At 42.8% G+C, this 26,743-nt stretch overlaps 1 protein-coding gene across 1 annotated transcript; it reads right to left on the reverse strand.

Annotated features, from left to right (window-relative positions):
* Window positions 1-14,669: 14,669 nt before the first annotated feature.
* Window positions 14,670-26,117, reverse strand: LOC102249899 (arachidonate 12-lipoxygenase, 12S-type-like). The gene is given in 12 exon segments (XM_014537275.1): window positions 14,670-14,988; window positions 15,445-15,614; window positions 15,845-15,931; window positions 18,589-18,779; window positions 18,782-18,797; window positions 19,457-19,600; window positions 20,137-20,297; window positions 20,552-20,655; window positions 20,742-20,864; window positions 20,968-21,049; window positions 22,949-23,150; window positions 25,983-26,117. Coding segments are annotated over 12 exon segments (1,734 nt in total).
* Between the last annotated feature and the right edge of the window lie 626 nt (window positions 26,118-26,743).

Here is a 26,743-nt window from a genome sequence, read left to right on the forward strand (position 1 = left end):
GGTATCAAAGTAATGTTGGTCTCATGAAATATATTAGGAAGTATTGTCTCTTCTTCAATTTTTTGGAATAGTTTGAGAAGGATAGGTATTAAATCTTCTTTGAGTGTTTGGTAGAATTCACTAGTGAAGAAATCTGGTCCTGGATATTTACTTTTGAGGAGGTTTTTAAAATTGTTTCAATTTTCTTACTGTTGATTTGTGTATTTAGATTTTCAAGTTCATCATGATTTAGTTTAGGAAGGTTATATATTTCTAAGAACTTGTCCATTTCTTCTAGGTTATTGAAGAATTTGGTATTTGTCATTTGTAGATTTGTTGATGATAGCCATTCTGGCAGGTGTGAGATGATATCTCATTGTAGTTTTAATTTGTATCTTCTCGATCATTAGTGATGTTGAGCATTTTTTCATATGTCTCTTGGCCATCTGTATGTCCTGTTTGGAGAAGTATTTGTTCAGGTCCCTTCCCCATTTGTTAATTGGATTGTTTGTCTTCCTGGTGTTGAGTTGTATAAGTTCTGTATATATTTTGCTTTTTATTTAATCTCTGTTATTGAAAGTATTACATATGTCCTTCCTTTCCTACCATTGACCTCTTCTAGCATGCCCCTGTCCCCTAACCCAGGCCTTCACCACCTGCTTGCCTGTACCTATGGGTTATGCATTTATGCATACAAGTTCTTTGGTTGATTTCTTCCTACCCACCCATCCACTCCTTTCCATTGAGATTCAACAGTCTGTTTTATGCTTTTATGTCTCTGGATCTATTTTGTTCATCAGTTTATTTTGTTCATTAGAGTTCACATATGTGTGAAATCAAGTGACACTTGTCTTTCTCTGACTGGCTTGTTTCACTTAGCATAATACTTTCCAGATCAATTAACCCTTTCCAGATGTATCATTGGAAAATATGTCTCCCATACAGTGGGCTCCCATTGCATTTTGTTAATGGTTTCTTTTGCTGTGCAGAAGCTTTGTAGTTTTATGTAGTCCCATTTGTTTATTTTCTTCTTTGTTTTCCTGCCCTAGGAAATATATTGGTAAAAACATTGCTTTGAGAGATGTCTGAGATTTTACTGCCTGTTTCCTTCAAGCATTTTTGTGGTTTCATGACTTACATTTAAGTCTTTTATCCATTTTGAGTTTATTATTGTGTATGGTGTAAGAAGGTGGTCTGGTTTTATCTTTTTGCATGTATCTGTCCAATTTTCCAACACTAGTTTTTAAATATAGTTCTTAACCCACTGTTTGTTCTTGCCTCTTTTGTCAAATATTTATTGACCATATAGGTGTTGGTTTATTTTTGGGCTCTCTATTTTGTTCCATTGATCTATTTGTCTGCTTTTATGCCAGTACCATGCTATTTTGATAACCATAGCCTTGTAGAATAGTTTCATATCAGGTAGCATGAGACATCCAACTTTGTTTTTGCTGTGGCTATTCAGGACCTTTTGTAATTCCATATAAATTTTTGGATTATTTGTTCTAATTCTGTGAAATACATCATGGGTATTTTGATAGGAATTGCATTGGATCTATACATTGCTTTGGATAGTATAAACATTTTAATGATGTTAATTCTTCCTATCCATGAGTATCATATGTGCTTCTATTTATTTGTATCTTCTTCAGTTTCCTTCTTTGATGTTTTATAATTTTCTGAGTGGGTCTTTTCCCTCCTTGTTAAATTTATTTCTAGGTATTTATTGGAGGCAATTGTAAATGAGATTGTTTTCTTAGTTTCCCTTTCTGATGGCTCACTATTAGGGCATAAAATGCAACTAAGTTTTGTACATTTATTTTGAATTCTGGAACTTTGCTGAGTTAATTTATATGTTCCAGTAGGTGTGTGTGTGTGTGTGTGTTGTTGTTGTTGTTGTTGTTGTTTTTATTATGTGTGTGGAATCTTTTGGATTCTCTATATACAGTAGCATGTCATCTGCAAATAATTAGTTTTACTTCTTCCTTTCCAATTTGAAAGCCTTTTATTTCTTCTTCTTATCTGATTGTTGTGGCTAGGACTACTAGTACTATGTGGAGAAAGAGTGGTGAAAGTGGACATCCCTGTCTTGTTCCCGAACTTAAGGGAAATGTTTTTAGCTTTCCCCTTTGAGTATGAGATTTGCACTCCAATATGCTCATGTTCAGATGTTCTAATGCATAGGCCTCTCAGACGTGTTTGTTTGTTGAGCAGGGGATTCTTTGCTAATTTGCTTTAGTCTCCATAAGTGTAAGGATTAGACAAAATTAATATCAAGGCAGAAAATCTCAGATACCACTTCAGAATTCATCATGTAGAATTCATCATTAAGGTTTCACCATTAAAAACATAGGAAGAAACATTATCTAAGGATACAACTTCCTTATTTATCTCTTCAACAGGATCTGGGAAGAATGAATGATTCAATATTAGACTGGAAGAAAGCTAGGATATCTATACTTGTCTTTATCAATTCATCTACCATGAAAGGCTTTTGTAGTACTGATATTACTCTATGAACATTTCAGTGGTGATCTTGACATTTGTTTCAGATTTCTGATGTAATGACGATATTAAATACTTGTTCACCAATCAGGGGATAGGCATCAAAATTTAAAAGTGTTTCATCCATTCTCTCCTGTCATGAAACTCAGACTACTGTCCCATCACCAGCTGTAGACACCCATCTCTCTCTCTCTCACACACACACACACACACACACACACACACACACACACACGTGATTTCAAGATAACCTTAAGTCTCCTAGTAGTTTTATTTGATTTTGGTTAGTGTTTATTATTGTTTGTTCTTATGTATTGTTAATTCCTATCTTTTATAAAGAAATGTATTATTTACTGTATAATCAATGCTTCTTGCATTCTATTTAAGAAAATGTATTTATATAAAGTTGTAAAAATATTTATCCATATTTTTCTTCAAGAGTTTTAAAGTTTTTTACATTAAGTACTTAATCCATCTAGGCTTATATATGGCACGAGGCAAGGATACAGCTTACTCGTCGTCCATGTGGATAATTATTTACGGATTTAGTTGTTGAGCATTCCCTCCTCCCTCGCCTATTATGGCATGTCACTTCTGCTGAAGTTCCTCTCCTGCGTCCTCCCCTAGAGTACCCTCCCACAGAAACAAGTATTTGGCAGCCATCAACCAGTAAAACTGCCTTTGCAAAAGCTTTGTGATCCAGATGGGAGGATGTGAAACACGTGTGAAGTTCAATAATGAAGAGGGCTACTTTGAGAAGAAGTTCAGTGCACTGGTGGCAGACTCCCAAGTGGTCCTGGCTGGAGCCTGGGATTGATCAGAGGACTGAGTCAATTAGAAAAAGCTGTATATCTTATAATTCCAACTATATGATATTCTGGAAAAGACAGAACTATTAAAGGGGTAAATAGATCAGTATTTTCCAGGAGCTAACGTGGAGGGAGATATAAATATGTGTAGTACAAAAGATTTTTAGGGCAGTGAAGTACCCTGTGTGATACTCTAATGATGGCTATATGTTATTATACATTTGTTGAAATCCAGATAATTTACACCAAGAGTGAAACCTAGTGTATAATGTGGACTTTGAGTGATAATGATGTGTCAATATACATTCATTGATTTTAACAAAATGTCCCATTCTAGTGGGGATCTTTGAAACTGAGAGATGCTGTGTTGATATGGGTATTAGGTGATATTTTAAAATTATGTATCTTTCAGTTATTCTTGCTATGAGCCTAATAATGCTCTAAAAATTAAAGCCTATTTTAAAAGACAAAATAACAAGATACATGTAATAACTTTTTTTGGTTAGTATATGGAGCAACTAGCATTCTAGAACACTGGTAGAGGGGATATAAACTATTTCATCACCTAAGGAAACCGTCAGAATCTACTAACTCTGAACATTCCCATATCTTCCATGGGAAATACTACTCATTTATTCCCATCAGAAATCCATACATAAATGCTCCAAAAGATGTACAAGAATGTTAATAGTAGCTCTATTTGTAGTAGCCTCATACAGAAAACAACCCAAATGTCCATGGGAGCAGCTGGGGAGAGGTCAAGGGGGGAAAAAGGAGACATATGTAAAACTTTCAATAATAAAGAATTAAAAAAATAAAACAACATGGATGGATTTCATAAACAACGTTGAGTGAAAGAAGCTAGATACAAAAATGTACCTGCCAATACCACTGTTTTTTAAATTTAATTATATTTTTAATGATCTCTGAATATTTTAAGTATAAACCAAGAAATGGCTAATACCACTATTGATATAAAGATTAAAAGGACAAAACTAATAGATAGTGGGTACTGTGGGGTAGTGTTTATCCTTAGACGTGGGGAAGTGCCTGCAAGGGGTCATGAGAGGGTCTTCAGAGATGCTGTTAATGTATTATTAACGAAAGGCAATCTACCATAAAGCTCTCTCAAGTGATCTGTGAAGAATGAGTGCAGCACCAGGCCGCGCAGTGAGCAGCTCAGAAAGGACACCAATGTCATAATCCATCTGCTACTTAAGCAGAGTTTTCCAAGAACACTTTTCCCTTGGAACATTTTAAGACCTACTCATTGTTTTCTAGCAGTTTTTATTGCTGAAATATCTGTTTACAGTCTGATTCTTTTTTTTTTTTTTGTAGGACTTTGCTTCTTTTTCTCTTTTTAAAATTTAAATAATGAATTACAGTTGATATACAATATTATATTAATTTCAGATGTACAACAGTGATTAGACCTTATAAGTAATCATTCTGATAAATCTAGTACCCAACTAACACCTATAGAGTTATTACAATATTGTTAACTTTATTTCCTATGCTATACTTTATACACCCATGACTATTTTTATAATTGAAAATTTGTAATTCTTAATCCCTTTCACCTTTTTCACTCATTCCCTCACCTCCATCCCATCTGGTGATCATCAATTTGTTCTCTGTGTCTATGTGCTTGTTTCTGTTCTTTAGATTACACATATAAGTGAAATGAATTTTTTGGGGGGTGGGGGCGGTTGAATATGGAACAACTAGCATTCTAGAACACTGGTAGAGGGAATATAAACTACTTTAATCACCTAAGGAAACTGGCAGAATCTACTAAATCTGAACATTTCCATATGTTCCACAGGAAATTCTACTCATTTAGAATTTGTTGATGTTGTTACAAATGGCAAGATTTCATTTTTATTTTATTTTTTATGGATGAGAAATATTCCTTTGTATATATGCACCACATCTTCCATTCATTTATTGATGGACTAGAGGCCCGGTGCACAAAAATTTGTGCACTCGGGGGGGTCCCTCAGCCCGGCCTGTGCCCGCTCGCAGTCTGGGACCCCCTCGGGGGATGTCCACCTGCTGGCTTAAGCCCGCTCCCCAGGGGATCAGGCCTAAGATTGCAGTCAGACATCCTTCTGGCAGCCCAGGAGTCCTCGGGGGATGTCCACTTGCCAGCAGGGAGCAGGCCTAAGCTGCAGTCGGACATCCTTAGCGCTGCTAAGGAGGCGAGAGAGGCTCCCACCACCACCACTGTGCTGGCAGCCGTCAGCCTGGCTTGTGACTGAGCAGAGCTCCCCCTGTGGGAGCGCACTGACCACCAGGGGACAGCTCCTGGATTTGGGAATCTGCCCCCTGGTGGTCAGTGTGTGTCATAGTGACCAGTCATTCCCAGGGTCAATTTGCATATTACCCTTTTATTATATAGGATTGAGGCCTGGTGCACGGGTGGGGGCCTGCTGGTTTGCCCTGTAGGGTGTCCCGGGTCAGGGTGGGGGTCCCGCTGGGGTGCCTGGCCAGCCTGGGTGAGGGGCTGAGGGCCATATTCAGGCTGGCCACACTCCCTTCAGGGTGGGGGTCCCTACTGGGGTGCCTGGCCAGCCTGGGTGAGGGGCTGATGGCCATTTTCAGGCTGGCCACGCCCCCCAGATCACATGAAGCTCAATGTTCTGCCTGTGCTTTGACATCTCAGATACCAGTCATTCTTTCACTACATACAGAGGCCTCCCAGCAGCATTCCAGGACACTCTCAAGCTCTCGGGGCACCACTTAGCAAGGTGAGGGACAAGTTCTCATGCATGTGCTTTGGACCCAGACTGAGGCATAGATGGCAACCTAATCTGTGAAATAAGGGGAGTAAATATATTCCCCCAGCCTTTTTTTTCTTATGGAAACACCCTATAATTAGATTTGAGCTTAAATAGACTAACTTCAGAGCCCATGCTTTTTTTTTTTTTAAATATATTTTATTGATTTTCTACAGAGAGGAAGGGAGAGGAATAGAGAGTTAGAAACATCGATGAGAGAGAAACATCGATCAGCTGCCTCCTGCACACCCCCCACCGGGGATGTGCCTGCAACCAAGGTACATGCCCTTGACCGGAATCGAACCTGGGACCCTTCAGTCCGCAGGCCGATGCTCTATCCACTGAGCCAAACCAGTTAGGGCAGAGCCCATGCTTTTATTCTCTGTGGGACTGTGTCTCCCAGCATTGTCATCCCATCATGATATTGAGGTTCTTCTCCTGATTAATATCTTGAGGATCCTTGCTCAGAAAACATGTGATAGGTTTCTACATAGATGACTTATTTCTCTGTTATAATTATTTACTTATTTCATAATGTGTCAATGAAAGGCAAGGAATCTTTTCTTAAATTTCTAACTGGCTATTATTACTATAAAGGAAACTATCCTTTGTTTTATATTTATTTGGTATCTTATTCTGGTATTTATTTTGTAGCCTCTCTCTTATTAGGTCTAATAATTTGTAATTGAGTTCTTTGGTCTTTCCAGGAATATAATTACATCGTCTCCAATAATGATCATTTTGTTATTTGTTTCCCTACATGTAATTACATCTTTCCTTTCCCATTCCAGCAACTGGGCTCTCCCAAAGAATCTGGAATAATGATGACTACTGTGGTGATCTCTTGCCTGTTCCAGATTTTAAGTGGAATAATTTTGATTAATATAACATTTCAATTATTTTTTATGTATGTTCTTTATCATATTAAGGAATACTTACTTTATTTCAACTTTATCTAGAGGATTTATTTGTGATAAGTGTATTATTTTAAAAATCTTATTTTAAGTGGCAAGTGCCAAAAGGATATATTTTGCTTTGTTTATTAATGTAATAAGTAATGTAGCAAAGTTCCTGATAGAGCGCCTCTACAAGACTCCTGTTTGCATAGAGCTTGCAGTAAGTTTCCCCTTCTGCCCTGTTTCCTTTGGAAGCAGTTAACTTGGAGGCCTGAGGAGCTAGACTAAGCATGCCCCTTTGACAATAGCCAAAGGCTTCAATTAAAAGCCCCCATAGTCTATGTTCTACTGGTAAAACCCCATCCTTTTCCCCCAAACCCTAAAACCATCATCATCCTTGTTAGCTTTGGGATCATTGGAACTAATATCTCTAAGCCTTTTATCCCTGTTCATATCAGCTGTTTCAAGAGACTAAGTCTCCATTTCATCTCTCATTCTCCAGATTCTAATATCCAAACTCCAAACTCCTGGCAAGATTGATCAAGAAAAAAAAGAAAGGAAAAGTGTACAAATAAACTATATTAGCAATGAAATGTAGCCACAACTAGAATTGCTACAATAATTTATATACATAAAAGCCTAAGTGACTGTCCGACTGTTCAACCATTTGACTGGTACCTATGATTCACACTGACCACCAGGGGGTAGATGCTCAACACAGGAGCTGCCCCCTGGTGCTCAGTGAGCTCCCACAGCCAACCTCCCGTAGCCGGCCAACCTCCCCTGGTCCCTCCCTGCGCCAGCCAACCTCCCTTGGTCCCTCCCTGCGCCAGCCAACCTCCCCTGGTCCCTCCCTGCGCCAGCCAACCTCCCTTGGTCCCTCCCCCCCTCCAGGAGGCCCCAGCCAGCAGCTGGCAGCTGGCAGCTGGCAGTTGGCAGGAAGGCCCTGGCCAGCAGCCAGAAGGCCCTGATCGGGCCTTGATTACTAGCCAGGCCTAGGACCCCGAATTTCGTGCACTGCGCCTCTAGTAAACAATAAAGGAGAAATTCCTTTGATGGGTGCATGTCCAGTAGAAGCCAAGATGGCACATGGGTGGTGCTTCTACTATGAGTCAAGCTAGTGGGAACTAAGATAGAGACCATAAAAGGGAGGTACCTAGCTTGGGAAAGTGATTGGATTGGATAAGGGACACAGAACCCCAGAGGATCTAGGAAATGGATTGGTTAGAGGGGGAAACCAGTAGAACCCCAGAAAGGATGGGAAAGTTGATTGGATAGTTAGAAAAGGTGCCTGGTTCTTCCCAAGCCTGTGAAAATATAACAGAATTTAACAATATATAAAATGGCAAATTGGATATATCTCAAGAATGCAAAGTTGGTTTAAGATTAAAAACTTCATATAGATGCAGTGCATTAACACAGAGATCACAATAGATTTTATTGGAGAATAACAAGCTGATTTTAATTTTACATGAAAGATCAGAAGTCAAAGAAAAACTGTCACCTCTAAGACAAATTTAATGAATATATATTATGAAATAGTATGTTATTTTAATTTTATAATTGTAGTAATTATGTTAGTGTGGTACAGTGTAAGACAAACATATTAATGAATATATAGACTAAGAAACTCAAAAATACTCCCATTCAGATATGGCAACGTGATTTATACTAGCATAATAGATCAGTGAGAGAGGATGAACTCTTAAATAAACTGTGCTGATATAATAGATTTCCTCAAAAGAAAATAGAATTGAACATTAATCTCACACTATATTAATAAATCTATCCCCAAATGATTATATAATAAATAGAAAAGGACAAATTTTCCAGAGATAGGAGAAAGCTACATAAGGAATGTTGTTTTTAAGTTAAAGACCATTCTGTTAGATGATTTAGAAATGGCACAGTGCCTCAGGCTAGTGATATATTCAGGGAGGACACTCAGATAGAAAAGCAAATAGAACCATCAGAATTCAAATCCAGAAAAACATAAAACTCAAAAGGAAAATGTTAACCCTATGCACATGGTAAGGAAATGGCAGAGCTGAGCCCGAGACTGGAAGGAGACAGGAAAACCTAGGAGAAGAAATACCAAAGTTTAGAAAATGCAATTCCTGAAAAAGATAAGGAAATAAGTGCTAATGTCTGGAGATACCCAAATATTAGAATTAGTGGCATTCATTCATTCATTCATTCATTCATGTAAAATAATGCTGCATCCAAAAGAATAAAATAGCTTAGGAATATATTGGACCAAGGAGGTGAAATACCTGTGCATTGCAAACCATAAGACACTGATGAAAGAAATTGAAGACAAATAAATGGATATATATTCTATTATCATGGATTGGAAGAATTAATATTGTTAAAATGTCTATACTACCCAAGGCAATCTACATATTCAAGGCAATCCCTGTGTAATTCCAATTGCATTTTTTATTTTATTTTTTTATATATTTTATTGATTTTTTACAGAGAGGACGGGAGAGGGACAGAGAGTTAGAAACATCGATGAGAGAGAAACATCGATCAGCTGCCTCCTGCACACTCCCTACTGGGTATGTGCCCGCAACCAAGGCACATGCCCCTGACTGGAATCGAACCCAGGACCCTTGAGTCTGCAGGCCGATGCTCTGTCCACTGAGCCAAACCGGTTAGGGCTCCAATTGCATTTTTTAAAGAAATAGAATAAATCAATTTTATAATTTTAAGTTGGAATCAGTAAGGACCCCAAATAGCCACAGAAATCTTGGAAAGAACAGAGTTCAAGGCATCCTTATTCTGCTTTCTGATTTCAAATTATATAACAAAGAAAAAATAGTCAAAACAGTATGGTATTGGCATATAGCAGACACAGATCAATGGAACTGAACAAAGAGTCAAAAAAGGAGGCAAGAATATACAATGGGGAAAGGACAGTCTCTTCAATAAATGTTGCTGGGAAAACTGGCAGCCACATGCAAAAGAGTGAAACTGGACTGCTATCTTATACCACACACACAAATTAAGGACAAATGGATTAAAGTACTGAAACCATAATTCTCCTAGAAGAAAACATAGGTGTAAGCTCCTTGACATCAGTCTTAGTGATGATATTTTGGATTTGCAAAAGCCAAGGCAACAAAAGCAAAAATAAACAAAGGGAACTACATCAGGCTAAAGATCTTCTGCACAGCAAAGGAAACCACCAACAAAATTAAAAGGCAGCATACTGAATGGGAGAAAATATTTGCAAATCACATATCTAATAAGGTGTTAATATCCAAAATATATAAAGAACTCATACAACTCAATAGCAAAATAAATCAGATTCCTATTAAAGGGTGGACAGAAGCTCTGAATAAACATTTTCCCAAAGACACACAGATGGCCAACAGGTACATGAAAAAGTGCTCAACATCACTTTTAACAGGGAAATGTAAATCAAAATCATAATGAGATGCTACCTCACACCTGTTAGAATGGCTATTATCAAAAGACAAGGAATACCAAGTATTGGTGAGGCTGTGGAGAATAGAAGCCTTGTGTACTGTTAGTGGAAAGTGGTGAAGCCACTATGGAAACCAGTACGAAGATTCTTCAAAATATTAAAAGTAGAATTACCATATGATCCAGCAAATCCATTTCTGGGTATTTATCCAAAGGAAATGAAGCATTGACTTGAAAATATAGCTGGACCCCATGTTCATTGCAGCATTATTTACCATAGCCAAGTCATGGAAGCAACTGCCCTGGCCCGTGTGACTCAGTTGGTTGGGCATCATCCTGTGCAATGAAAGGTTGCGAGTTCAATTCCCTGACAGGGCACATGCCCAGATTATGGATTGTGGGCTCAATACCCGGTAGGGGGTGTACAAGAGGCAACTGTTCAATAGACTTGTTCCTAACTAACATCAAAGTTTCTCTCTCTCGCTTACTCTCTCTCTAAAAATCAATAAAAATCTTTTTTAAAAAAGACATGGAAGCAACCTAAGTGTTCATCAGCGGATGAATAGATAAACAAAGTTATATATATTCAAATATTATTCAGCCTTAAAAAAGAAGGAATTCTTGCCATTTGTGACAACAGGGATGGACCATGGGATGGCATGATGCTAAGTAAAATAAATAGCCTGAGAGAGTTAAATATTATATGGTCCCACTTATATGTGGAATTAAAAAAAAAAAAAGGAAAAAGACCCTGAGATCATAGATATAGAGAACAGATTGGTAGTTCCAGAGGTGGAGGTAAGAGTGGGTGAAATGGGTGAATGTGGTCAAAAGTTACAAACTTCCAGTTATAAAATAAACTAGAGGCCCAGTGCACAACATTTGTGCACTGGAGGGGAGGGGGTCCCTCAACCCGGCCTCAGCCCTCTCGCAGTCCGGGAACCCCTTGGGGGATGTTTGACTGCCTGCAGGGAGCAGGCCTAAGCTGGCAGTCGGACATCCCCTGAGGGGTCCTTAGCGCTGCTGCAGAGGTGGGAGAGGCTCCTGCCACTGCCATTGCGCTAGCCAGCCATGACCCCACTGGTGAGCCTGGCTTCTGGCTGAGTGGCGCTCCCCCTGTGGGAGTGCACTGACCACAGGGGGCAGCTCCTGCATTGAGCATCTGCCCCCTGGTGGTCAGTGTGTGTCATAGTGACCGATCATTCCACCATTTGGCCAATTTGCATATTAGGGTTTTATTATATAGGCTAAGTCATGGGATGTAATGTACAGCATGGCTATTATGTAATGTACAACATGGTGGCTATAGTTACTAATACTGTATTGTATATTTGAAATTTTCTAAAAGGGTAGATCATAAAAGTTCTCATCAAAGGAAAACATTGTGTAACTATGTGTGGTGATGGATATTAACTAAACTTACTGTGGTGATCATTTCACAATACATACAAATATTGAATCATTATTTTGTACATCTGAAATTAATAATATATATCAATTATACTTCAATTTTAAAAACTCACAAGATAAAGGTTACAACCCTAGAGGTATAAGGGTAAAGATTTTAACAGGCACCTCATAAAGGAGGATATTCTGGATGACTATTAAACCAAGGAAAAAGTATTCAGAGCAACTAGTCTTCAGGAAAAGGCAACTTAAACTCACAATATGACAGATCTACATACACACCAAAATGACTAAAGTAAAAAAGATAGAAATATCTTTTTCATGTATTTGAGACTATATGGAGCAACGATAACTGAAACTCTGCTGAATGGAGTGAAAACCAGTACAACCACTTTGGGAAAAGGGTCAATAACTACTGAAGCTGATTTTTGCATAATTTAAGTCCATCAAGTCCACAGGAAAACACACACAGAAATGTTCACAATAGCATTAATATTGATCGCCCAAGCTGGAAACAATACTAATATCCATCAGTAGCAAAAAGGAAAAATAAATGGTGCCATAGTCACAAAAGGGAGGTGCCCACAATGATGATGAACAAACTATATGCTACATGCAACAAAGTAGGTAAATATCAAACATAGTATTCAGCGAATGAAGCCAGACACAAGCAAGTGCGTGCTTGTATTTCCATCTGTGAACGGTCAAAACAAGTAAAACTAACCAACCTACAAGTCAAGATAATATTTATCTTCATGTGGATAGATTGGAAGAGTGTATACAAGGGGCTTTCTGAGGGAGCTGGAAAAGTTCTGATTCTTAATCTTCATGCTAATTATACAGGTGTGTCACTGTAGTAACACATCACTAAGTTATACACCTATGAGTATGGACCTTTCTCTAGGTTTGTTGTATTTCAACAATTGCTGTCTCCCCAAAAGTGGTTCAGTGCTTATAGATAGCTGGGAAATGATGCAGAGAAAGAGAAGTAATTCATTCAGTTAAAATACCGGGAGATGTGTCAAAATCAGCTATCCATTCCAGGCAATATACAGGCAAGTGTTTTAAAATATAGTTTCTATTATTATTTAGTTGCATTGAGGCCAACAGGTCAGGAGATAACTGCCATGGAAAAGAAATGTATTATACTCACAGATCCCAAGAGATGGGTACCTGCCACACCACAGGGGACCACACTGGGAGCACCAGGGTTGGTCAAGAGGCAGAGGGGTGAGGGGAAAGGGTAGCAGGAGCCTTTGTCACGGTTTCCATGAGAAGGAACAAGCGAGGCAGAATAAGCAGGTTTAGGACAGGCTAGTTGCTATAATTCCAGTGGGCTCTGGAGTGTGGTAGCTGTCCCTAGTCTGGTACCTGGCCCGAGGTGATTAGGCCAGGGGAATAGCGGCCCAGAGTGTAAGAGCTCAATACAGGTGGTGGTTGGGACTTCCGGCATATGAAAAGCATGCTCACGGGGGAGTGGTTTGCTATATCTGAGAATCAGCTGGCACTGGGAGGAGTAGTACCTTCTGGGTCAACAAGACTCCAAGATGTCAAAGTATCAAAACTGCAGAATAAATAAACATGATGAATGCAGTGAGATGGGGTCATAGAGTTTGATGCCCGACTAAGGTCATCTACCGCATGGCAGAATCTGGACTCTCCTATTTCACATGCTGATCAAATTGGGGAGGTATTTTTGTGTGGGGTAGAGCATATGATTAAACTCAGCTAACACTATATACTATGTAGGTTTCAGTACTGTCACACATTATATCATTGGGTCTCAAAAATTCTATCAGGTATGAAGTGAGTATGGATGGCAAATATTTTGTCCATTTTAGCTTTAAGGAAACTAAAAGTCAAAGTGAAAGAGATCTAGTGGATGGGTCAAGGTCACATAGATGGAAAGAGGCAGAAACCAGTACTTTAGAAACAAATATTAGTGTGTGGCCTTTAATGAGACTAACGTGGGAATAATAGGGCAGAGAGAACATTGAAAGTTGAGTGAAATGGAGGAATCAGAGATTAAAGTGTAAATGACTGTATTTTGTAAACGCTTAAGGTAGATATGTCATGGGAAGAGGATGGCCAGGGAGAGGAAGAAGCATCTTTTGGGGCTTGGGATGCTTGAAGAACAGAACTGAAAAGTATGAGAGAACATTTGGTCCTGAAAGGGTCAGGGCGGTGGGGGTGTTGCCCAGATCCTCCAAGGGTCTGGCATTGGTATATTAAACCTTGTATTTCCATGTTCCAGCCATAATAGCTTCCCAGTAAATGTTCATACTTGTCCCACAGGCTGAGGATGGGAATCAAGGTGTTGGTGTGAAGTATGTGGGCACAGGGCCTGAAGGACAATTTAAAACAGACCTGGCTGACCCATATGTGCAAGAGAGAGGATGATGAAACTAGGCAAAGCTCAATAAAAGCTATTTCTTCATCATAGATTAAAATGTGAAATGAGAGAACTAAAGGTAGATCCTAGTGAAGGAATGAACTGGGCAGAGAAAGCAGATATTTAATTTGCACCTAGAAATGACCTTCCACTGTGGTAGTGTTGCATGTGTCTGGACCCTCTGTGTGTGGTGGACAGTAGCAGGCAAGAGGAGAAGGGAGGGAAATCCAGAGAGAGTCCTCATGGATTTTGGTGGGAAAATTTCCCCCACGTATAATCTTAGGAAGAGCTTCAGAGGGCACAAGCAGGGCCTGGGCAGATCCCCTGCTGGTCATGGTTCTGGACCCACTGGGCTCTATGCTGTGGAAGATTCAGGGCATCTGTGGCAGGAATGGGAGGTGGGCATAAAGGCTGATGATCAGGGTCTCTGGGGAGGACAATCCTTGGGTCTGTAGGACTGTCCTAATACTTAGGAGGTGGGAATGGTATTCATATGCTTCATGTGTGGAGGGCGAGAGGGTGATGAGAGATTGGGATCATGTCCCCGGAAGGGCAAGGCTGACAAGGGGCTCTGGGCAGAGTGTCTGCAAGGCTGACAAGGGGCTCTGGGCAGAGTGTCTGCAAGGCTGACAAGGGGCTCTGGGCAGAGTGTCTGCAAGGCTGACAAGGGGCTCTGGGCAGAGTGTCTGCAAGGCTGACAAGGGGCTCTGGGCAGAGTGTCTGCAAGGCTGACAAGGGGCTCTGCGTCATCCCCGTGGTAGAAGAGGTGGATGATCCCTTCCACGTACCTGCCCAGAGGAGAAGGGAGCTGAGCTCCTTGAGAGTACAAGGCTGTAGCCTCTGACCTCTACTCCTTTTCTGTGGCTTCTGTCCAACCGACTTTCATTGTATCTGGGGGCACATCTTACAAGACTTTCCTTTTGGGACATCCCCAACCTCTTTCTACACACTAGTTTAGAAAGGAAATGTGAGACCTTAGTTTTAAGCGTTCCTATACATGATTAATAACCATTCTTTCTAACAAAACCCAAGTTCTTCCAGATCCCCATCTCCCCATTCCCAGATTCCCCAAGCTAGGCTCTTCCTTTATTCTACCTTTCAGATTCTATCCACTGTCTCCTCTGCTCCCTCTGTCTGGACCTTCTTCTTTCATGTTCCTTTTTGCCCAGTGTTGACCTCAAGCCAGAGACCCACTCTCCTTCTTCCCAATGGCCTTCCATTTCTCAGCTCCCACTCTTACCCACCGGGCAATGATCTCCCAGAGCCTTAAAGCATCATGGGCATAGAGAGCACTTGGGATTCCCAGCAGGCCCCGGTCAGCCAGATCTTCAGGAGGACAGAGGGAGCGGTAGGTCAGCTTAGCCATGGCCCGATGAAAAAACTGCACATGGGGCCCTCCACCTGTGCTCACTGCCTGGAATTTGAGAGTTGACAGGTCTTGAGTGATAAAAGAAGAGCTGAAAATCTTGACACAGTATATAAGGGGTTCACAGCGGGGTTTACAAAATTTAAAGTATAAAATGAACAGGCTCATGGGTTTAAGGATCAGGACATTCATACTAGGTGGTCTGAGACTGTAAAGATGGCAGGAGGTTGTAGAGAGATGAAAGATTAGGCAGCCCCATGCCCCCATTTCCTCTTTACCTGATTAAATATTCCACTATCTGAGTTGAGTTGTGTCCGTGCTCGGGTGTTAACCTCCATGGTGTAGCGGGTGTGTGGGATCAGGAGCTGAATGAAGAAGATTAGAGAAGGGTAGTTATTGGAGTCCATGTTTGGGTCCTCCCTTGTAGGGAGTGGCACTCAGTCTGGGGACATTTTCTCCTCTTGATACTTTCCTCCCTGCCAGTGCTTTTGTAGGCTGGTTTCCTTCTGCTGCTATGATCACTAACTCTCATGCTCTCCATAACTGTATTGTGAGTGGGGTTGTGGAGCTAGAATGACCTGGGCTTGAGTCCAGACTTAACTACTCACTTTGGTACTTGTTCAAGTACCTCATCTGTCAATTTCCTCATCTGTCAACAAGAATGATAATAGGTCTTCTAAGTCAGGTGCTGTGGTGGTAATTATATGAGGAATATATAAAGAGTGTTTAGCTCAGTGCCTGGCACACAGAAGCATTGATTAGGAGGTATTATCATTACCTTTATTGTATCCACCTTGAATGTAGTTGTCCGTTTAGAACAGTGGTTCTCAACCTTGGCTGCATTCATTCATGAGGCCCAGAAATCAGGATTTTAAAAAGATTCCCAGGTGATTCTAATGTGCAGCCAAGGTTGAGTGCCACTGGTTTAGAAGCTACCCCTTAGCTTTCAATATCATTTCATGCTTCCTCTTTCATTCACATCTTCTCATTCCTTAAACTAGCCTCTCTGCTCAATTTCAAAGCTCTCCCTCCAACTGCTCATTGTTTTACTCTTGGATTCTTTTGGGAAAAGAGTATCTTCAGTCAGAATTTTAGAAATGATATCAAGCTCCCTGCTTAAGCAGCAAATGGGTTATCATCAAATCTGTACCCATTCCTAATTGTCCACTCTTTCCTTCTATTTTTAGCTATTGAAAAGTACAATTAACATATTCTTTTTATCTTAGATGAATTTTATTTCATTTCCTCCTGGTTGATATACAGGATTTAGACTGTTTGAGTATTGATCAGAGCTTTATGATGCTGGAATAAAGGAAGGACACAAGTGATACTCCTGATACCAAGATATCAAAGGAGCTCATGTTGTTCTTTTCAGAAAGTTCATGGAGAGATGCTGGTTTCACAGAAAACACTAAGACCACAGTGAGGAGCAAAGAACCCAAAACAGAGTTCCTAACAGCAATGATAGTAATGATGATGATAACCAAAATAACGGCAGAAAACAGACATTTTTCTAGCATTTAGCCTGTAATGCCTTAACAACCCAACAATGGAGATTGTTATCCTCCTTCAGAGATGAGGAACCTGAACATACATCTGGTAAGTACTGAGACCAGGATTCAGGCTTCAGACCCAAGCAGTTAATCCAGAGCCTGCACAGGTAACCTTGGTAACTTCTGCAGGCTTAGCCCTCCTGGGAGTTCCAACAAGACTGTCTGCCATGGAATGGAGTTGCTATGGTGAGGGAATATGGCTGTGAAGGGGAGCTTATGAATTAAAAGGGTATTTTGAAGTGTAAAAGTGGGAATAAGTGATTCAAGCTAGGAGGGAGATGGTGATGAGGTTATCAAACCTGAGAGCCCATGAACTACATTAGTAACTATTTTATCTATCTCACCCTAGAACCCCGAACAACCACAGCCCACAGGAGGGTTGGCATTGGAAATCTCAGTGACATTACAGTTCAGTTGTTCTGCCTGCCAAATACTCATTTGCATATCTTACCAACACTTCAAACTCTTTGTATCTGAAGCTCAACACCTAATCTTTGCCTCCAAACTGGCTTCTTTTCCTAATTACACTCTTTATGACCACTGATCTGCTTCATAGACTTGTAGATTTTTGCCCCCTGCTCTGCCCTGTTCCCTGTATCAAAGTGCCATTGAGATTTGGAAAACAATTGTAAGACAAGCACAAGTCTTATATTGCTGCCTTCTGCCTAGCAATAGACACTGAACTCACTGTTTATAACATCAAAGTATTTCTTGGTCATTCCAACAGTATTCACTTGGTGAGCTCCTAGGTCTGGCAGTGCTGAGACCTCTGGCCTTTCTCTCCAAGGCATGACACAGGCAGTGTCTCCTCCCTCCCATCCCTGTCACTACCACACTAATGTACATCTTTAGTCTCCTCACTCTTGGGTAGATGTCAGTGACCAGTCGGGCTGCTATCCTTGCCCTTTTATTTTGTGCTCCTCATAACATTCGGTTGCAGTAGAACATTCTCCACCAATACTATAGAGTTTATAGCTGTTTCTTTTGATTCCCACCTCTATTCTCAGATATGGTTCTTTGGCTGTTTGTTATGTCTACCACTTGTCTTCCTGGCTAAATGGCAACATGTGGGTTTGACAAACTATATTCCTACTCTCCTCCAGACCCATTGCTGGAGAATTTCAGAGAATTGACTTGCAATATGTGTATAAAACTGCTAAAGGACTTGATTTAATAGGATAGATCATGTATTATTTCTTATAACTGCATGTGAATCTATAATTGGCATAAAATTTTAAAAATTTAAACATGAAAATATAACCACAAGATTCAAGGTGTTGCTGTAGTTATCTCTCTTCTATCCCTTCCTGCCTATGAAGATTCTTTGCTGATACCATATCAGTGCTTGATTATTGCAAAGCAGGTTTGTTATATATTCCTAGCCAGATGGCTTAGGCTTTTAAAATCTTGGATAACTGTTGCAGTGTTTCACATGTTTCCTTGTGAGCAATATGGGACAGAGTATGTACCTTGAAGACAGGGTGCAGTCCTGGGAGGCACCTCATGGTGGCCACAGCGATGACCTCAGCCAGCAGATGAGTGTTCAGAAAGTGATACTGTAACTCGTGCAATTGGAAATCTGAACTTCGGACCCAGGTCTTTGCCAGGAGCCAGGCAAGTGGAGGGTCTGAGGGCAGGAATATTGGTGGGGTTGGGGGTAACTGGCGGGAGGCTGGATCTGCAATAAAGAGGAGCTAAGCATTCATTGACCTCATCATATGTTACATACCATGCTCAGTATTCCGGGGGAAACTGATGACCAATATTATTGTAATGCAGAGGGCTATAATCTAGTAGGAGGAAGGAGGACCCTTCCACTCATCCTCTCACTAGCTGTGGGGAAGTGTGAGTACCATAATGGTCAGGTTCAAACAGGAGGAATTAGAAAGGGGGGAGTTCAGTATGGCCATAACAGTGGTTTGGGAGAAACCTGATGAAAGTGTGAGTTAGGATGGTAGAAAAGGAAGGAGAAGCTGGACGTGTGAGATACCTGACAATTCTCATCAATTGATTGATGAGAACAGTTAGAGGGAAAATGCATTAAAAACAAAGGAGAAAATATGTCCAAGAAAGAAAGAATATTCCACAGATTCAAAGGTCAGAAAGAGATTGAGTAGTCTTAGGGTGAGTACCAACAGAGACCATTCTGACTCTCAAAAAAGGCAATTTCAGGTGAGTAGTGAGTAAGCTGCAAAGTAGAAAGGGAACACTGGAGACAACGACAGATCTCAGAGTGAGACAGAGGAGCGGGGACAAGACCTGGCTGTCTTTGTCTCTGGGCAGTAGTTGGGGAGAAGGAAGAGCAGTGTTAGAAAGAGGATTTACAAAATATCTCACCTGGATGACCATGGGTAGCAGCTTCCCACTGGGTTCCATCTTCAGCATGACGAGGGGGGCAGCCAGGTACTGCTGCTCTCCTTGGATCACGTTGGCTGGAATTCCATCCAGCAGGATAAAGTCAGCTTCAAATAGGGAACCGTTCTGGGGGGAAAAGTTCAAAGTCTACTCCAGAGGGCCAGCACCAAGGGGAAGAAATGTAATAACATTCAGTCTCATTTCCTGCAATTATCCTACATCAATATCAGAGTCCTAGTGGCAGAAAGGAAGGAGGCATCCAGAACATTTAGTCCAAGTCATCTCAGTTGACAGTGAGGAAAGAGGCAAAATGAGAGGAATCTCCCCCAAGGACATGTTCATTCCCTGTGGCAGTGGTGTTTTTAAGACCATACCTGACCAATTTATTTGCACCACAGGCATGCTAAGCTTCCCCTTGTCAAGGTGCCCAAGTCTCTTTCCTCATCATATCCTATTTTTCTGCTACCTCTGTCTGGCACCCACCAGTCTCATAATTTCCTTTACATACTTTATCAACTCTAAGTTTTTCCTGCAAAGGGCTCTGCACATAGGGACAGTGGATTAATACAGTCTCCCTTCCCTGATTCATCTCTGGTCCTTCCCCTTCAACACATCCCTTCCCCCACAGACAAGGAGAAGACAACAGAGGGCTAGGGGTGTACCTGGAGTTCTTTCTCCAGCTGGGCCCGAAGCTCCTCCATCCCCGAGGGCAGCACCAGCCGGGAAGGCAGAGAGGTGGAGCGTCTCAACAGCATGGGGTTGGCGCCATTGAGGAACTGGTAGCCAAAAAGCTCATCATCCTGCCAGCGCTGGTGAACCTTCTCTGTAGGTTTGGAGTGGAGGGTAAGGGAGGATATTCACCACAACCTGATGTCCTTCTCCTTTAGGTTTTAATACAGCTATTCAGGCATATGATTACTTTGTATTCAGCCCGTCTTTTCTTTTTGTTGCCTCTGAGAAATGACCAGGCATATTATCTTCTCATCTGGGAACTACTTATGAGGGTCTATGGAGTATGAAGTTTGGGACAACAAAACACACTATTAAGAATTTACAAAGGTCTATGGGAATACTGACCACAAAGAGTGCTCTTGGGGCCCCAGAAGATCTGATCAAAATCCTCTAGGCTGTCCCAGGAGTTCAGGAGGGTGTAAACACGTTTGAGGATCATCTCCAGTAACCTAGGACAGATATCAAGGTTGGCACTGTCAACTCACCAAACCCTGCCTGTTATGGGATCCACCACTCCACTGGGATCTTTTCTCACCCTGTCTTCTCTGTCCATTCATAGTTCAGCCTCTTTCCACCATGAAATTTCATATCTGGGGGCAGATCCTTCTCAGAGTCCGCAGCTATTGTCAGGGGTAATCCTTCCTTCCAGGTGCTCCAACTAGCAGATGGAGAAAAGAGTTCAGGGAGGAATTAGGGGTCAGTGATGGTGGAAGGATCAGAGAAGAGGTGGAATATCAGGAGGGCTGTGGGTAGGTGCTTACCAGTAGATCAGCTGTCTTTCCTTCAGTTCTCTCTCTCGATGCTTCTGGAACTCGTCCAAGGTACTCTCTTCTGCCAGGCGGGCTGGGAGAACATTTGACCACATTGTTTGTCCAACTCATGCTATCCCTGACTTGATCTAATCTCTCATTCTTGACTGTATTGCATCAGACTCTTGCCTTTTTGTCTGGCTCTACCTCACCTGATGTATTCCCAAAGTCACTTACTGTATCTTTACCCACACCCAATTCGTGATTTCACCTATTTCAACCCCATGTTTGTCCTTAACAACATCCCATGTTTTCTTCCCTTTCATGTTCCTTAAATCAAATTCCACTACTTGTGCCTATAGATGATTATGAATTTTTTCCTCAATCACGTGCCATATCCACAATAGTCCATATTATTATATACTAGAGGCCCGGTGCACAGATTTGTACACCAGTGGGGCCCTTCAGCCTGGCCTGTGAGGATTGGGCCAAAACCGGCTCTCCGACATCGCCCGAGGGGTCCCAGATTGCAAGAGGGTGGTTCTTGCGTGACACACCCAGGAATCGGGCTCCCTCCTCGGCAGCTCCCGTTTTGAGTGTCTGCCCCTGGTGGTCAGTGCATGTCATAGTTACCAATTGGAGCATCTGCCCCCTGGTGGTCATTGTGCATCAAGCTACTGGTCAGATGGTCCAACTGTCAGACAGTTGCTTAGGCTTTTATATATGTAGATTGCCTTTGTTAATCTCATCTATAATGGCCTTCCCCTTTCTACTCCTTCACCTGTCCTCCGAATGACATATTTCATATTCATTATACATATGCACTCTGCTCTTCCTTGTCCCTGCCCCTACCTGATCCTTGAGACAAAAATTCTATGTGTTACCTTCAACCATCCCATCTCACCTGTCTTAGGGAGCAAATAGTTCCCTGTTGCTACTTTGCCCTCACTCCATTTCACCTAACCTCACCATCACATAGTTTATATTTGTTAACCTGACTTGTCCTCTTCTCACCTGTACTTATATTGTTCCTCAAAGACACCTATTTCATGTTTCCATTTTTTATTAAATTTATTGGGATATAACATTGATTAATAACATCATATAAAATTCAGATGTACAATCTTACAATATGACATTTGTATACTCTGAGTTTGCTGTCACCATATATTTGACCCTCTTTACCCTCTTTGTCTTCCCTCTGGTAACCACCATTCTGTTGTCTGTATCTATGAGTTTGTATTTTTGTTTGTTTTGTTTGTTCACTTGCTGCTTTTTGTTTTATATCCCACATAGGAGTCAAATCACATATTTCTAGTCCTTTTCCTTTGATATTTCATTTAATACTCTCAAGATCCATCCATGTTATCTCAAACAACAATATTTCATCTTTCTTATGGCTGATTAGTCTCCATTCTTACATGCCATTGTTCTCAATTTTCTCTCTAGTCATATCTCTCCTCTACGTGTCCCATAGCAACAAATCCCCTATAGCCCCTGCTCACTCATCCCCATCCCAGTCAGAGTGCTCCCTGCCCTCACAGTTGTCTTCCATGTTATCACAGCCAAACCAGCTCTTCATGGTCATATCATTTATTGCTTCTCTTCCCTGCCTCCTCTCAGGGGTCCCATGTGCTAACCTTACCTGTCCCTGCCCTCACTTGTTCCCAGTCAGACAGAGATCTCCTTCCCACTTTACTTTGTCTCTTCTGTTTCCCAGCATGGCTGCACCTCCCATTCCCTGTGCTCACATTCTTGGGAGGTGGGATCTACACATCACTCACTTCCCTGTCCAGTCCCACTTCAGACCTTTTTCATTCTATGTATAACTTTCCCTCCTTTTCTGACTTGGGCCCTCTAACCTGCTGAGCACGCACTTTTTTCAAATCCCTCAGACCTTCCTCTGTGCTCTCCCGCATTCTCCAGTAGCCCCTTCCCCGTTCCCGCACTACTCCCTGGGCCATACTCCCACTTCCCTGAGGTGGCCCCTCACCGGTGCCCTCAGGCAGGGTCAGCACGCCCTCGCCCTGCACCCAGCGGTAGCAGGGGAAGGCAGCCTCCTCTAAGGCTCCTGGGCCCTGCACGGTGATGCGGTCACAGAACCAGGCGTCGTCCACCAGGGAGTGGTGTTTGCGCAACTTCACGAACTGCAGTGGCCCCAAGTCCTGGGGAACGTCCTGTTCGAACTCCTCCACCTGTGGGGACAGAACCCGGTGAGACTTAGTAGCGGGGACCCGGGAGAGGACGTTTAGTCAGTGATGGTGGAAGGATCAGAGAAGAGGTGGAATATCAGGAGGGCTGTGGGTAGGTGCTTACCAGTAGATCAGCTGTCTTTCCTTCAGTTCTCTCTCTCGATGCTTCTGGAACTCGTCCAAGGTACTCTCTTCTGCCAGGCGGGCTGGGAGAACATTTGACCACATTGTTTGTCCAACTCATGCTATCCCTGACTTGATCTAATCTCTCATTCTTGACTGTATTGCATCAGACTCTTGCCTTTTTGTCTGGCTCTACCTCACCTGATGTATTCCCAAAATCACTTACTGTATCTTTACCCACACCCAATTCGTGATTTCACCTATTTCAACCCCATGTTTGTCCTTAACAACATCCCATGTTTTCTTCCCTTTCATGTTCCTTAAATCAAATTCCACTACTTGTGCCTATAGATGATTATGAATTTTTTCCTCAATCACGTGCCATATCCACAATAGTCCATATTATTATATACTAGAGGCCCGGTGCACAGATTTGTACACCAGTGGGGCCCTTCAGCCTGGCCTGTGAGGATTGGGCCAAAACCGGCTCTCCGACATCGCCCGAGGGGTCCCAGATTGCAAGAGGGTGGTTCTTGCGTGACACACCCAGGAATCGGGCTCCCTCCTCGGCAGCTCCCGTTTTGAGTGTCTGCCCCCTGGTGGTCAGTGCATGTCATAGTTACCAATTGGAGCATCTGCCCCCTGGTGGTCATTGTGCATCAAGCTACTGGTCAGATGGTCCAACTGTCAGACAGTTGCTTAGGCTTTTATATATGTAGATTGCCTTTGTTAATCTCATCTATAATGGCCTTCCCCTTTCTACTCCTTCACCTGTCCTCCGAATGACATATTTCATATTCATTATACATATGCACTCTGCTCTTCCTTGTCCCTGCCCCTACCTGATCCTTGAGACAAAAATTCTATGTGTTACCTTCAACCATCCCATCTCACCTGTCTTAGGGAGCAAATAGTTCCCTGTTGCTACTTTGCCCTCACTCCATTTCACCTAACCTCACCATCACATAGTTTATATTTGTTAACCTGACTTGTCCTCTTCTCACCTGTACTTATATTGTTCCTCAAAGACACCTATTTCATGTTTCCATTTTTTATTAAATTTATTGGGATATAACATTGATTAATAACATCATATAAAATTCAGATGTACAATCTTACAATATGACATTTGTATACTCTGAGTTTGCTGTCACCATATATTTGACCCTCTTTACCCTCTTTGTCTTCCCTCTGGTAACCACCATTCTGTTGTCTGTATCTATGAGTTTGTACTTTTATTTGTTTTGTTTGTTCACTTGCTGCTTTTTGTTTTATATCCCACATAGGAGTCAAATCACATATTTCTAGTCCTTTTCCTTTGATATTTCATTTAATACTCTCAAGATCCATCCATGTTATCTCAAACAACAATATTTCATCTTTCTTATGGCTGATTAGTCTCCATTCTTACATGCCATTGTTCTCAATTTTCTCTCTAGTCATATCTCTCCTCTACGTGTCCCATAGCAACAAATCCCCTATAGCCCCTGCTCACTCATCCCCATCCCAGTCAGAGTGCTCCCTGCCCTCACAGTTGTCTTCCATGTTATCACAGCCAAACCAGCTCTTCATGGTCATATCATTTATTGCTTCTCTTCCCTGCCTCCTCTCAGGGGTCCCATGTGCTAACCTTACCTGTCCCTGCCCTCACTTGTTCCCAGTCACACGGAGATCTCCTTCCCACTTTACTTTGTCTCTTCTGTTTCCCAGTGTGGCTGCACCTCCCATTCCCTGTGCTCACATTCTTGGGAGGTGGGATCTACACATCACTCACTTCCCTGTCCAGTCCCACTTCAGACCTTTTTCATTCTATGTATAACTTTCCCTCCTTTTCTGACTTGGGCCCTCTAACCTGCTGAGCACGCACTTTTTTCAAATCCCTCAGACCTTCCTCTGTGCTCTCCCGCATTCTCCAGTAGCCCCTTCCCCGTTCCTGCACTACTCCCTGGGCCCTGCTCCCACTTCCCTGAGGCGGCCCCTCACCGGTGCCCTCAGGCAGGGTCAGCACGCCCCCGCCCTGCACCCAGTGGTAGCAGGGGAAGGCAGCCTCCTGGAAGGCTCCTGGGCCCTGCACGGTGATGCGGTCGCAGAACCAGGCATCGTCCACCAGGGAGTGGTGTTTGCGCAACTTCACGAACTGCAGTGGCCCCAAGTCCTGGGAAACGTCCTGCTCAAACTCCTCCACCTGTGGGGACAGAACCCGGTGAGACTTAGTAGCGGGGACCCGGGAGAGGATGCTTAACTGAGGGTGCGGGGTCCTCTGAGGAGTCCGGTGACAAGGCCTCCAGGGACAGCATTGCCTCCTCCCAACACCTGCGCTGTGGATCTCAAACTCCCCATCGCACCAGGAGGACCAGGGAGTTGGGATGAGGCTACAGTGACTTGAACACTAAGCACCATCACCTGCACCGGCAACCGAGCTCTAGGAGGACCCTCCCCTTTGACCATTGATCCCATAATGACACCTGCATGGGGCCACTTAGGAAAGGAGTGGAGGTTGGGTGGACAAGGGTCTAGGGGAGGGAGAAAGGAGTTGACCCCAGATGGACCCTAGCTCTGAACCTTTCACCCACCCAGGTGTAGGAGTCCCTTCTCACGGGAAGTCACAGCTGGCAGGGTTGTGCTGTCACTGGCACCCAGCCTCCAGCGTCCAGCCCTCCCTCAGTCAGCCAGCCCAGCCAGGGGGTCTGAGTCCCTGCTTCCCCTGCCTACCTGGCCCCGCACTGGCTGCAGCCACAAGTCCAGCTCTGCCTCCCCGTGCTCCCCGACCAGCCACAGCTGCACGCGGTTGAAGGACCCAGAGAAGAGCCAGGCCCCGGTGGCCACGTGGATGCGGTAGCGGCCCATGGCAGCAGGTGGGCTCGCCTGGGTGGCAGAGGTTCTGTTACTGGTACCAAAGATTCCGCGGCCAGGCTTCGTCCTGCTGCCTCAGGACAAGTCCAGGGCTTAATAAAGCAGGACTGTGTGTGCCAGCCCACTACAGGGGATTGGGCCCCACCCCAGACAAACCAGAACCTGGGATTAGCCCAGAGGGTGGGGGAAATGCTGACTGTTCCTCTGAGCCTGGGTGCAGAAAGAGAGAGAGGGGCAGGGAGAATCCACCAGTTTTCTTTCTAGGCCCTCATTCCCCCTCCCCGCCCCCATATAAACCTCCACCCTTGTTTTACTATTGAACAACATTTTCTGAAGGTGTCCTGAATGCCAATCTCTTTTCTTGCTGGCAGCGCCTGGTGCCCCTAGGTGACTGTACCCACTTTCTCTTTGCCTACCAGGTCTGCTTGTTGAATGGGCATAGGGATTGTCATTGTGGGCCAGAGAAGGCCTTTCTTGAGGGACACTCCAGTGCTCAGGGATGAGTTAGAGCAGTGGTTCCCAAACTTATTTGGCCTACCTCCCCCTTTCCAGAAAAAATATTACTCAGCCCCTGGAAATTAATTTTTTTTAAATTTTAATAGCAGTTACTCATCGCCCCC

This window comes from Myotis brandtii, unplaced genomic scaffold, assembly GCF_000412655.1.
Source record: "Myotis brandtii unplaced genomic scaffold, ASM41265v1 scaffold1752, whole genome shotgun sequence".
Lineage (NCBI taxonomy): Eukaryota > Metazoa > Chordata > Mammalia > Chiroptera > Vespertilionidae > Myotis > Myotis brandtii.